We start from the raw sequence: 13,642 nt of genomic DNA, 5'->3' as shown, positions 1-13,642 counted from the left end.
CCCATCGACGCTATGCGAGGGTTTTCGGGGCCGAAATCTCCTGACGTACAGCTGAAGCTGGAGGGTATGTTGCTCCGTTCTGGGGGTAACGATTACTGATCTACGTCGAGTATTGTACTAATGCCTACGGGGGGAGTATATAGCCAGTGTGCTGTCCTCCTGCTCCTGGCTGAGAAGAACAGTATTTCATTCCCCTCAAAACATTCCCAGATTCACCACCAGCACGGAACTTCCACGTCGACAATGGCCGCACCTTCTTCCCAGCCCGCCATGGCATCCATCCCTATCATAGCAATAGGCAAGACTCGTGCCACCGCCCTGGCACTCTCATCCTTCTTCTCCGCCGGCAATGGGACGCCGTACTATTCAGCTGCTGTCCTAGATATGACTGAGAGTCCAGAGGAGTTTCAGTTCTCTGCGCAGAATTTCGGGGCGGTGTTGTGGGCGATGCATCCGAGGCCTAGGGCTGTGGTATGTGGGACGGCGGTCGGGGAGGAGTTGTTGGGGGTTGTTGAGGGGGTTTGGGGGGAGTTCGTGAAGGAAAGTTTGCTTGATGGGGAGGGAGAGGGTAGGGGCAGGGGTGGTGTTGTTGCTGTAAGTCCTTCCTGTACTCGACAGTGATTGATGATACGCCGAGGTTTGTGGGTATTTCTGGCTGATGAGATGTTGTAGCTGCATAGATGGCATCCTACTACTGGTCCGCCTCCCACGGGTCTCGAAGAGGAACTGTTGAGGCAGCTGGATGCTATGTTTCGCCACTAGGTCGCTATTTACAAATGCTCCAAGGCAGCAGATAGATGTTCATCAGTAACTGTTTTGAGACCACAATTAGATATTGGGCGCATGTATCGATTCGACTCAATCGGGCGAACGTCAATTTTACTGCAATCCGACAGGACAATGTGTGAGATCTCCTCTGCAACGGCGGGCAGTCCGCCGAGCTGTTATGGATCCAGGAATGTTGATGTTTGAGGGCAGAGGAGGAAGAAGTGGTAGCGAAAGTGGGCTTCTTGCAACTATTTATACCACTAGCGTGCCAAGACTTTCGGCCAAGGGGCGCACGACTCGCTCGCTCATTCACTCAGCCCCTCACTTACTGCTGATACACCCTTATCCTCCAGCGATTCGCGCGGGAGTCCGGAACGAGAGTTCTCACCCTTCGACTTTCGTCGGTATCGACAGATTACTTCACAAGCTGTCGTGCTGGACCCTGGATGTTCGCTGTTGGCCAAGTCGCTGTAAAGATATTGACTTACATAGCGCCGTGGCGATGTTCCGGTATTCATCGCCCAATGCTGCGACGCTCATGAGTGGCTTGAGGCTCGAGGCTTGGCAGAGCCAGAGGCGATACCGGCCGGTACCATCGTGATATGCTGTCGAAAAGGCATGTCACAGTAGAGTAGCCCACATTTAGTAGATCAAATGGAACGGAATTTTGTACCTTCAGGATCTCTGCCCTACCAAGTCACAGTCTATGCCATGCTGGCTGTTGCAGCAAGGTCGTCGATCTGTTCGCATTCTTTGCCTACCCTTGGCAGTGCATCGGGAAAGGGACCAAAATGAATATTCCGAATATTATCAATGGACCTAGGCCGTTCGATGCAGCTGCGGACATGATCTGGTATCGTCGCATAATACGGATAGGCGACAAGTCAATCGGTAGCATCCGTCGTTGGATGGCCATCAGCATTGGCTCAATGGGCCGGGGAAGACGAGCTGGGACATCGACTTGATCGCATGCAGATCGAGACAGTATCAGCGCAGTCACTCGAAGAATGGTATGATCAGCACCACTTAGCTAGCTGTAGGTCAAGATTACGTGTCCATACCAAAATTCCACACGTTCGTGCCTCAATGATCTTCAGGCGAACGATAGAGTGGAGTTGTGTGGTATGGCTTGGGTTCGAGCTTGAGGATACAGTATGCGGAGCTACCCATCCCCTCTCAGTCTAGCGCCGTCATATGCGATTATGAGATGCGCCAGCAAGCGAGCAATCACGAGTCTATCAGTCTCTTGTCGCAGCGTTACTGTCCTTGTTTCCCTATCCCTGGAGTGTGATATTCAGGCTCATCATGGCGTTTCCAGGTATGGGCGGTATGGGTGGGCGCAGTTCAGCTGAGGTGGATCCGCAGCAACTACAGGAGCAACAGATGATCAAATATGTATGCGCCAGCTTCCACTCCACGCTCAACCGTATTGGCTAATGTATGTACAGATGCAAATGGCCATGGAATCATGTCCTGCAAAGACCGTCATCGCCGGCACAATGGGATTTGGTCTCGGTGGTGTCTTTGGTCTTTTCATGTCTAGTATGCGATACGATACTCCTCTCGGAGCTGGTCTCCCTGGCGGTGTTGGCACAATATCAGATCTACCAATGCGAGAACAGATCAAGCGTGGTTTCAAGGACATGGGGAAAGCGTCTTGGAGTAGTGCCAAGAACTTTGGTTACATTGGTGCAGTGTTCGCAGGCACCGAGTGCGCAATTGAGGGACTAAGGGCGACGAACGATCTGTACAATGGCGTGGCAGCGGGTTGTGCAACAGGAGGATGGCTGGCTAGGAGCGGTGGGCCACAGGCTGTCGTCGTTGGCTGCGCAGGCTTTGCGGCCTTTAGCGCGGCTATCGATGCGTATATGCGTATGGACTCGAACGACAGAGCTGCGGATCCCATCATATGAGGCATGCGATATGGGCATTTCGCCGTCCGAGAAAGAGAATCTTTGAGACGAGGTCACAACGGGCACACGCCTTCAGCATTGAAGACCTCGACCGCAGACACCTGCTCCATTCTGATCGGGCCAGCCTAGCCACCAGCCCGGGATATGCTATTGCCATCAACCCGCGCTACGTGTCTGGACTTCATCGCTAGCACCACCCAACCTGGCAACGCAGAGCCACCTAGCGAGAAGGTGGACCTTGCACACCGCAACATTGTCGTACTCCATCCTCATCCAGACGATGTAGTCGGACAGTGCATATCGTGGACTCGTTCACATCCAACCTCTCCACTCATCTCCACCGGCCTAGGCTGATCTAAGAACGAGCATTTCTGACGGAGCAGAAGCATTGATGTCGTCGGTATAATGCGAATCGCGGACTCGAAGCGAGACGCATATTAGCCGGTGATCTGCTGGATGGATGGAGGGAAGTAAATCCACTCTGCCATGTGGTGGCAAATCGCAGAGCAGATCTCCCGTCAATGCATCTCGTTCACGCTAGAACTGCACAACGAATGCGGCTCATGTGGCCTGTGGGTCGATATGTCTTTGTAGCATGCGAATCTAGATGTACACCTCTACTGAACCCGAACCATGTCCAAGCATTCATTGCTGTGAAGGCTAGCCATATGTGGAAGGCGGGTAGCATGAACCGAAAGGTCGGCAATTCGATCTTCCGACCTCATCTCGTCTTGTCAGCTCTAGAGTCCTGCTTCATATCCTTCTCAAGCCACATCATCATCATCAGCGGACTTCGAAGGCTGACTCGTGTACAGTGTTGCACTTAGAACAAGATTTATCCAAGGACGACAAGCCGAAGAAAGCACTGCTGCCCTGCGAACCAACCATACCAAGCTCGACTTAACCAAGGTTGGCACCCCGCAAGAATGGCCGAGCCGCATCGACTGTATTTACCCGGCGAACACTGCCTGCACGATTGCATTTCACCTTCCCTTTTGCAGCCGCACTTGGTCCTGTTCCTGTCCGTGTGCGGTGGGTACTTTCGATGTACCTGCACCCGTGGGGCTCCAACTATGAGAGGGCTTCCCCAGATGTGGTATAATGTGGCTCTGTCGCGGCCTCGGCATGCACCCGTCTGCATCTTGCACGAACCGTCTGGCATACACCTTCAATCTAAATTTTCGCTTTCGGGTCTGTTCATGGACACTGTCATTTAATCGTTCATTTTAGCCGCTGCTCTGGATCCCGAGTTGCTCTGATCATGCCATCGACACGGCCGCCATATGCGGCTCCCATGAGTCCGGGCAGGCTAATTGTCTTAGGAGTCTTGGTAGGTATATAGTGCCATCTGCATGCTCAATCTACAGTCCTTCCTTATCGCACAGCATTCGCTCCTCGTGCCTCTCCATCGTTCACAGCCACTCACTCCATCATCAAGATGTCCGTCCGTGCTCTCCTCACCACCGGTCTTCTGGCTGCCGGTGCCGTCGCCAGCCCTCAATGGGGTGGCAACAACGGCTGGGGCAATGACAAGACTGTAACTGTCACGAAAACCGTTACCAGCAGCCACGTCAGCACCGCCACCAAAACCGTCACCGCCACCGGCTCTTGCAAGCCGTCAAGCGTGACGAGCTTCAGCACTTCCAGCTCCACCTCCCACTCGAGCTCGTCTTCGCACTCTACCTCCGCCACGTCCTCCGCCACAAGCTCTGCAACATCTTCGGCCTCCAAGTCTGGATCCAGCTCCGGCTCCAGCTCTGCCAGCTCTGCTAGCTCTTCAAGCAGCAGCGTAGTCGCTACAACCACCACATCGTCCGCGACGAACACCAACCCAACCACTACTCTTGTGGCGACTGCGACCGCTACTGGCCTCGACACTGCTGCAAAGGCCGCTGGTAAGCTTTGGTTCGGTACCGCCGCCGATATCCCAGGCACTGGCGAGGCTCAGGACCCATACTGGTCTGCTGAATTCAACAGCAGTGACTTCGGCGAGGCTACGCCCGCTAATATCATGAAGTACATGTTCACCGAGCCAGAGCCGGGTGTTTTCGACTACACTGGCGCTGAGCAGTTCCTTGACTTCGTCGAGGGTACTGACAAGCTCGTTCGCTGCCACAACTTGATCTGGCAATCTGAGCTCCCAACCTGGATCACCAGCCCCAATGTTACCTGGACCAACGCTACTCTCTCTGCTGCCCTCCGCCGTCACGTCACTACCCTGATTGAGCACTTCGGTGACCGCTGCTACTCATGGGATGTGGTCAACGAGGCTTTCTCCGACAGCCCAGCTGGTGCATACCAGAGCAACATCTGGTACAACACTATTGGTGCTGCTTACGTCGTTGAAGCTTTCCAGGCCGCCACCGATGCCGTCAAGGCCAGCAACTTGAATGTCAAGCTCTACTACAACGACTACAACATTGAATACCTAGGCAACAAATCGTACGCTGCCCAGAACCTCGTCAAGGACCTCAAGAACCGTGGCATCCAGATCGACGGTGTGGGTCTTGAGTCTCACTTCATCGTCGGCGAGACCCCAGACAAGGCTTCCCAGCAGGCCAACATGCAGGCTTTCATCGATCTTGGTGTCGATGTCGCCATCACCGAGCTTGATGTCAGACTCAATGTCCCCGCTACCGCCGCCACTGAGGCCCAGCAAGTCCTGGACTACTACAACTCCGTCGCTGCCTGTGTTGCTGTCGGAAAGGGCTGCATTGGTGTGACTGTCTGGGACTTTGATGATACTTACTCTTGGATCCCAGGTACCTTCCCCGGCCAGGGTTACGGTGACCTGTTCCTCCAGCCAGGTGGCGCCAACACAACTCTTGTCAGGAAGGCGGCTTACGACGGTGTCCTCCAGGCTCTTACTGGTGCCCCTGAGTCGTCTGCTTAGAGTGTGCAATGAGTTATGTGAATGTTGTAGCATACGACTTCATGTTCTATAAGAGTATGTAGTCGATATACAAGATAATGCCAATGCATAATTATCACAATTGCATTTCCCTACCCATCATCGCTATGCCTGATGACAACTTGGACCTCATTTTCGAGCCTCGAATGCTTGAAGTCTCGCGCTCTGGATTGCTCGTAAAAAGTAATACTTCAGACCATGCCTACACCGCCCATCGAACATTTGTGGTCGTCCTGGTCTTGACCGCCTGCGTTTCACAGATGAGCGCAGCTCTACGCCAAGTATGACCTCGGAAGCCTCATCTCGCACGAAGCACTTGTCGTGCAGCGATGGTTTTCATTGCCTTGCTCCGGCCATCCTCTCGACCTTACTGACATCATTCTCGGCCAATGCTCTCAGAGCATCCAGAATTTCAGCTTGCTGCTGGTCCATCTCGCGTAGCTGTTCTCGCTGTTGGATACCGACCCAGTATGCGGCACCAGTCGGTATGAGCAGTACTGGTAAGGGCTTATTCCATCGAGACGATAGGATTCGATCTGTGTTGCCGTCAGTGATGGGCATTCGCCTGTAAATAATGCGTCCGTCAAGAGCCTTGAGAAACTGACCTATGGCTATCCTCCATCCGGACATATCTATTCTATGATATACATGCAATTCATGAGCATACAAAAATGCGTGCCGGTTCACAGGGGCGTTAGTGTAATTGTGCGTGAAGGTGGCAAGGCTGAAGCAAAGTGAAGATGAACCATGCCAAGCGTTTTGATGGGGCGGTATAACATTTGCGTCAGACTTCTACCAGAGAATATATCGCGCAGGCCAAAGCAGACAATCGTCAAAGATAACGAGAGTACATGAGCCGGTCTGATCCGGCGAGAACATGTGATACCGTAGCCTTGGCTGTCACGAGAATCTCGGACTCCGAATCGGTCTTCCTCCAACGCATCAACATGTCATGATACAGCGGCGAATTTACGATGCTAGAGCCATGTTGAAAGAATTCACCACAACGCTGCCACCCAGCGACTTTGTTGCAAAGTTGAACATACCATAACGATAGCCCATGAAAAATTGCCAGGCAGTCGTCATGGTCTGAGCATTGCCAATGTTCGTGAACGTGTTGCCATTCGTTGAGTAAGCAAATTGTGCTTGATGGTTGCCAGATGGCAGAATATTGGCCGTACAGCGCAAATAGATGGTGCCAGTCGCCGTGGCGGACGTCGATGTAGCCAACGAACCAGCATTAGTCGTAGACCAGCCGCTGCTCCCAGATGTCAGGGTAATGCCCGACCAGACACCGAGGGTGACTGTGTTGCCATTTTTGATCAAGCCGACCCAGTCCGAGACATCACGTAGCAGTACAAGACCTGCACGATCTCCATCCTGCATCTTGCTGTAATCCAGCTTAATGGTTGCCACACTCTTAGGGCCTAGAATACGGTGAGTGAGAGTGTTCCTGGCCATGTTGAAGTCCGAAGTGACAGTAGCAGTGTTCAGTGTCAATCCGTTGTTCACCTTGAACTTGGTCGTATCTGGGTTGTGGTTCCACTCATACTGAGGTCCGAGAGTGGTACCCGAGAAGGTGTCGGCGACTGTATATGGCGCGATGACGTTGGCCGCCATTGGTGTTGTGATGGTTGTTGGCCACGACTCTGTGTTAGGCAGCGTAGGGAAGCCTTGAGAGTTGAATTGGATGGGGGCAAGGACAGGTACTCGTCCGCCAGGAAAGGCATCGCAAAAGGCCATGTAGTACCAGTTACCATTGACGTCGTCCACGATGCCACCTTGATGTGGTGGGCCTCCGCCTGACACGGGGCAGGCGGGCGCAGCAGCCAGAGTAGTAGAAGTCCATGTTCCGCCGATACTGCTGCTTTTCCTTGAAACGATTGTCAGCTCACTCTATGGTCTTGGGTGGAGAAATACTTACATGACATATTGAGTGAATGTGCTCGGCGCGTCGTTGATAATGTAATACGTGCCCTTGATCTTATACATACGGCTGCCCTCGACACCTACAGGATAAGTGTAGACAGCGGTGTCCTTAACCCGACTCTTCAGGTCCTTTGCAAGCTGTGCGACATGGATGGTGTTGCTGCCATAAGCGATATATGGTGTCATATCATCGTCAAACAGGAGGCCGCAGTCGTAGTAGCACTGATTCGAGAACTGCACAAGCTGAGTCCATGGTCCAGTGGCCGATGGGGCAGTATAAACGTAAGATCTGCTGTACTCGATACAACCAACCCAGAACCACTGCCCGTCGCTTGGTCGGCGACGGAGGGATGATGCGTAGATACCCTTGACGTAAGCATTGCCGCCTTGGAGCGAGTACTTATTGTTACCAAAGTCAAGCGACGGCACGGCGTGGCCGATGTATGCCCAGTTCACCAGATCGGTACTCTCTAGGATAGGCGCGCCAGGCGAGTAATGCATGGTCGAGGCAGTGTAGTAGTATGTGTTGTTGACCCTGAATACGTCTAAGTCGGCAAGATCCTCATAGATGACAGGCCCGCCCGATATCGTGGCCGCATGGCCGAGGCCGCAGGCGGTAACCAGCACCAGCCAGAAAGAAGACAACATAGTTCGACTGAGAAGCAGCGGAGGAGTGAGATGAGGTGCAAGACTTTGCGCAGTCGGCGGCGGAGGGCATCATAAGTAGAACTCCATCTAACTTAAGTGGCTCCACGAGTCCTCCACGGCTGTCAAACGATCCATAGCCTGTCGATGAAACGACCCGGCCTAGCGTGGCGTCCGGAAGAGGCTACGAAGAGTCCGTTTGGCGACCTTGGAGAGACTCCACGTATCAGAACGCAAAGTCATATGATGTACCGCTACAGCAAAGACATCGTCTAGGCCGAAAGCATGCTACTAGGCATGTAACGGCGCGTGCAACATTGTGACCACATTTCTGGACGTCCAGCATGTAGATGTTTCATGTGGCGATGCGAAGCGAGTTGAAAAGGCCGAGGTGGGAGAAAGGGAAACTTACGGCGTACTGTATAATATGTACGCGACCATGTGCGTGCCGCAAAACTGTTCCGTCTATATTAATCCGTTCGGTAGCCTACCGCGCGTGTGTGACTTCGCTCTCATGACGGAAATCCTGCTTGCGGCAACCGGTTTGGTATGAACATCGTCGTCGCTTCTGATAACGGCCAACACATAGAGACACATTCGACCGTAGCAGTCACGACAACACTGTACACGGCGCCCTCAGACATCTCTGCTCCAGATCCATTCTGATCGCCTTTTTCTTTAAGATCATCTTCCTGGCGCCGGCTGTGCTTCTTCAGACTCGCTCCGTATGCTCTATTGAATCGACTCGCGGCTTCCCGAACAGACCAACATCTCTCTCGTGCTTCGAGATGGCTTGTGCATCCTCGTCAATATGCGAACTTGGTTTCCAGTTGGTACCAGGCACGAAGGTGGGATGTTCTCGGAATAGCTCGTCCATGTCTTCCAGATTGAGCCCCTTGCTCTCGGGTTGAAAGGCCCAGAAGAAAGCAGCATTGGTGAGATTGCAGACTATAAAGACAATGTAGTACTTCCACCCTATGGCCGTGACGGCAATGGGCGTCACCTGCCCGATCATGGTGTTGAAAGCAAAGGAAGTCATGGCGCCCCAGCTGACACCTTTCAAACGCATAGCTGTGCCGAAGAGCTCAGCGGGAATGGCCCAACTCAGCGGTCCTGATGTCCAGAAAAAAACAAAGTTGAACAGCCACGTGAGTACCACGAAAGCCCAGTGAGCACCCACCGATGGTGCAGAGGCTGGGAAGACCTTGATGAGCGCAGCGTTGATGATGAAGGTGATGCCAAGAAAGATGCAGCCATAAATCTGTAATGGTCGGCGGCCAACGGAATCGATGGTGAGGATGCAAACGCTTGTGCCGAGAAAGGCGAAAATGGCGTTCACTGCTGACAGAAGTAGAGATTCTCCAGTCGGAATGCCTAGTTGAGCAAAGATCTGAGGGCTGAAATACTGGATGGCGCTCACGCCTGTCATCTGGCACGATGCTTGGATTGCCATAACAAGGATCGTCCTACGCAAATTGGGCCAGCCACGGAACAGATCGAGGTATCCGATCTTCTTGTGAGAATGCTCTTCTGCAATTTGTGCATGGATGAGCTCGTACTCAGCAACGACGTATGGATCGTTCACATCTCCGTGAGCATGAAGTCGAGCCAGTGTTCGAAGTGCCTCCTCGGATCGATCATGATCGGCAAGCCACCTAGGAAAGTCAGCACTCTCTCGTACCACTTGTCGCTCTCTATCTGCTCACCTGGGTGATTCTGGAAACAGGAAGATGAGACCTCCTAGAAATAGTGATGGGACGATTTGTATGGCGAGCGGTATACGCCATTCCCGACTATCACCTGTTCCGGCCCATGTCATGTAGCAACCATAGCCGATCCAGGTCGCGAAGATCTGTCCAGTCGCATTGAAGAGCTGCTGCAGAGAGGTGATCTTACCTCGGATCTTGCGGTGAGCCAGTTCAGCTTGGTAGATGGGGATGATCATGGTTAGAAAGCCAACGCCAAGACCAGCTATGAGACGACCAACGTAGAGCATTGCTATGACGACGCCTGCCGTCTGTATGACTCCGCCGACGACGAAGATGCAACATGCCATGAGGATGGTCCCACGACGTCCAAGAGGATCGGTGAAGGATGCTAGGAAGGCACCGCAGAACTAGGAGTGATAGTTAGGACCCATCAATGTCTTGCTTGGGGGATCAAGTTGTGTCTTTACTTACACAGCCACCTGTGAACAGGGCAACGACAGTCCCTGAACGCGTGTCGCCGTCATTCTGTAGGAAGGTCTTCTTGAAGGAGTCGGATGCGACCACTTCGGCAATAACACCAAGATCATAGCTTGCTAATGTCAGACCTGTCTTGGGTATTGGACATAGTGAAACTTACCCAAAGAGAAAGGAGCCAAGTGCAGCAAAGCAGCCGACCAGGAATTGGTACACTCCAGACTTCATTGCGCTGAGGAGAATATGTTGGGAAGCGCTTGTTGAGAAGGCCAACTAGAGTCGGAAGCTACCTACCTTTCATACTTATCTATGATATGTCAATCTGTGATCAGCACTGGCAATCGGAACTCGCACAATGACGATTTGCAACGATCGCGGAGGGAGTCGCCGCATGTCGGCACATTGGTACCCATAGTATGCTACTGTAGCCATACAGAAACCCCAGACATGTAGTCGGGGTCAAGCTGTCATCGCGCGGGGGAATGATCGACAGTCTCAGATGTCGACGATTGTGTATCTACCACGAGGTGAATAGCCGTGTATTCTTCCTTCCTATCAGGGACTGAGCATGCGGTAAATGAAGGTGAAGAGCTCGCCAATATACTTTCGTGTGCTGAGATCGGCCAATCAGTCACCGCAATGGTGATTCGCTTTTCGGCTACACTCAGAGAGCAGTGTTATTTGCCGATGGTACTTGTGGCGAGAGCTGGTGACTTGATCGTGCTTGGACAACACACTGAGTTGTCCTACAGAAAATTAACCCGTGATTTCGGTCGAGACGGGACCGAGAGAGCATACATGTACAGGCTTCGCTCGTAGATGGCCTGTAGATTGACGTGCACAGCTATAATAATAATAATAATAATAATAAACACCAGAACTCGAGTCGCACCATGATTTCTCTAGGTAGAACCGCCGATCGCACTTACGATTTCCCGAACGAAGAACATGTATAATGACATTGCAAGCGATACCTGCGCCGGATAGTGTCTTCCATCGTGTTGTTGTGGATGTTGCTTCGAAAGAAATCTACCCAAACCCTAACCCTAACATCTTGGATGAACAGCTGACAAATCAGCGTCCAGATCCCGATGCATCAAACTTGACGTGGCGACACACGTCAATTTCTTCTCACGAGACCATTCAGTCCAACATGTCACTCCGGGAGATCAAGCACATAGTGCTGGTGCTGTCAGGCAAAGGCGGTGTTGGAAAGTCAAGCGTTACGACTCAGCTCGCTCTGACGCTCTCCCAGCGAGGGCATAACGTGGGCGTGCTAGATGTCGATCTTACAGGACCATCAATACCACGATTCTTCGGCATCGAGAAGGAGAAAGTGAGGCAAGCCCCAGGAGGATGGATTCCAGTCCCAGTACACGAAGCACAATCTGGTGCACGCACGAATGGTAATGGAACTTCGCGCGATCACGACGATTATAGTACTACAGGCACTGCTGCAGAAGGGCATGGCTCGCTGCACTGCATGTCACTTGGCTTCTTGCTTGCCAATAGGAGCGATGCAGTAGTATGGCGCGGACCGAAGAAGACAGCAATGGTCCGGCAGTTGCTGTCCGATGTACACTGGGGCTCTCTGGAGTACTTGCTCGTAGACACGCCACCTGGTACTAGCGACGAACACATCTCCCTTGTCGAGACGCTGCTGAAGGAAGCAACTTCAGAGCAACTTGCGGGCGCGGTCATCGTCACCACACCTCAGGCCATTAGTATCAGCGATGTGAAGAAAGAAATCAATTTCTGCCGAAAGACTGGTGTGAAGATCCTTGGTGTCATCGAGAATATGGCTGGCTTCGTGTGTCCAAACTGCTCGGAATGCACGAATGTATTTTCGAAAGGTGGAGGTCAGGTCATGGCGCAGGAGTTTGATGTGCCCTTCCTGGGCAGCGTCCCTATTGACCCGATGTTCATACGACTCATCGAGGAGGGCAAGCGTCCAGTCTACCCCGAAGGCACTGTGGTAGATGGGAAAGCAATGCCAACGATCAATGGACGTGATGAAGATGCCTCTTCGGACACTGCTGGCCTTCTGGTAGAGAAATATACATCTTGCTCGTTGCATCCTCTATTCGACAGCATGATGAAAAAGCTCCTTACCACAATCGCCCCTTGACAGCATCAAACGGAGTATTCGGCTTACGAGCCGCATTCCAGGCCCACCGCTTGTGTAGCCGACCGAGCTGGGCTTCGGAATGCAAGCTCAGACCGAGCCATGTTTCGGCTTGCCGACCAACCGACTTCATCTGCTACGGGTATTCATGAATCATGACCTGCGTAATGTTGCGACTATTATGCAGGAGATACTAATGTCGATGCTCACTTGTGAGGAACAAGCGTCCCGCTTGCCAAGTCGTGTGAATCGTTTTATGGATCGTCACTGAAGCACTTGTTGGATACCTGAAGCCATACATCGATCCTGCTCATGGCCATATGGAATGCGAAGACACTTTGACCAAAGCGCCAAGGCCGCAGCGAGTCCCGACACTTAGCACGTTTAGCTGCGATATCTCTAAATGATTGGCCATAGCACTTGAAGCTCGGACCATAATAAGAACAGCCCACTGTATACACTCCCTCTAGATTGGTCATTTCACAAAAATCACCCGTTTCGAGCTCCTCGCCATCCACTTCCAGGCGATGCGCGAGGGATGCTATCCATCGTCATCTCGCAGCTCGGGCCGGCTCTGACTTGTTTGTTGTTGCTGGAGTTCCATACCATGCTATGGGACAATCACCTGTAAAACGCGTTCATATTGCCGACGGCTGCGTTCCTCGCATCGTTCCTACCCTTCGCTTGTCCTGCCGTTGCCTTGCCTACGACCTGTCTCACTCACGCGGGTCCCCCATCAATCTGGGATCGAGGCTTGCCGAGCCTTGCTGCTCACAATGAAGTCTCCTGGGCCCCTTCTACTTGTTTACCTGGGATTCACTAACGCCTTGACGGGTGAGTGCCAACCCACCGGCGTTGAACGACGGCTAATCGGCAAGTAGATATATCGACGACATGTCCCAGTGCGATAACTGTGACGGTCACCCCGACGGAGTTTACAGCTTCGTACACGACAATCACTATCACGGCCTCACTCACAAGCTCCAGCCCGAGCGCGACATCGGCCATAAGTCCACGTTTGAACATATCGTCGACCGCCAGCTCGGTGTTGGGCACGTCTTCGGTCACGACTTCAATTCCAAACATATCGTCGACCTCAAGCGCCAGTTCCAGCCTAAATGTAGCTAGCACATCAGCCGTGTCTGCAAGCATTCCGTCGACGTCTCTT

At 52.6% G+C, this 13,642-nt stretch overlaps 5 protein-coding genes across 5 annotated transcripts; 3 read left to right on the top strand and 2 right to left on the bottom strand.

Annotated features, from left to right (window-relative positions):
* Nucleotides 1-2,073: 2,073 nt before the first annotated feature.
* On the top strand, nucleotides 2,074-2,681 carry TIM22 (Mitochondrial import inner membrane translocase subunit tim22; the record flags this gene model as incomplete). The annotated part of the gene is made up of 2 exons (XM_064832929.1): nucleotides 2,074-2,163; nucleotides 2,217-2,681. 2 exons carry the CDS (start codon nucleotides 2,074-2,076, stop codon nucleotides 2,679-2,681), a joined length of 555 nt encoding a protein of 184 aa, XP_064699198.1.
* Nucleotides 2,682-4,119: 1,438 nt separating this feature from the next.
* Nucleotides 4,120-5,574, top strand: LTS14_000214 (uncharacterized protein; the record flags this gene model as incomplete). Its single annotated transcript, XM_064832928.1, has 1 exon — nucleotides 4,120-5,574. One exon carries the CDS (start codon nucleotides 4,120-4,122, stop codon nucleotides 5,572-5,574), a length of 1,455 nt encoding a protein of 484 aa, XP_064699197.1.
* Nucleotides 5,575-5,928: 354 nt separating this feature from the next.
* Nucleotides 5,929-8,169, bottom strand: LTS14_000213 (uncharacterized protein; the record flags this gene model as incomplete). The annotated part of the gene is made up of 3 exons (XM_064832927.1): nucleotides 5,929-6,128; nucleotides 6,639-7,465; nucleotides 7,517-8,169. The coding sequence occupies 3 exons, from the start codon at nucleotides 8,167-8,169 to the stop codon at nucleotides 5,929-5,931; spliced, it is 1,680 nt and encodes a 559-aa protein (XP_064699196.1).
* A 709-nt stretch (nucleotides 8,170-8,878) lies between these two features.
* On the bottom strand, nucleotides 8,879-10,577 carry LTS14_000212 (uncharacterized protein; the record flags this gene model as incomplete). The annotated part of the gene is made up of 4 exons (XM_064832926.1): nucleotides 8,879-9,821; nucleotides 9,873-10,282; nucleotides 10,347-10,464; nucleotides 10,513-10,577. 4 exons carry the CDS (start codon nucleotides 10,575-10,577, stop codon nucleotides 8,879-8,881), a joined length of 1,536 nt encoding a protein of 511 aa, XP_064699195.1.
* A 925-nt stretch (nucleotides 10,578-11,502) lies between these two features.
* Nucleotides 11,503-12,477, top strand: CFD1 (cytosolic Fe-S cluster assembly factor cfd1; the record flags this gene model as incomplete). Its single annotated transcript, XM_064832925.1, has 1 exon — nucleotides 11,503-12,477. One exon carries the CDS (start codon nucleotides 11,503-11,505, stop codon nucleotides 12,475-12,477), a length of 975 nt encoding a protein of 324 aa, XP_064699194.1.
* Between the last annotated feature and the right edge of the window lie 1,165 nt (nucleotides 12,478-13,642).

Source organism: Recurvomyces mirabilis (assembly GCF_035927965.1).
Source record: "Recurvomyces mirabilis strain CCFEE 5264 chromosome Unknown scaffold_1, whole genome shotgun sequence".
NCBI classification, from domain to species: Eukaryota; Fungi; Ascomycota; class Dothideomycetes; order Mycosphaerellales; family Teratosphaeriaceae; genus Recurvomyces; species Recurvomyces mirabilis.
This window is presented reverse-complemented; position numbering and strand designations above follow the sequence as displayed.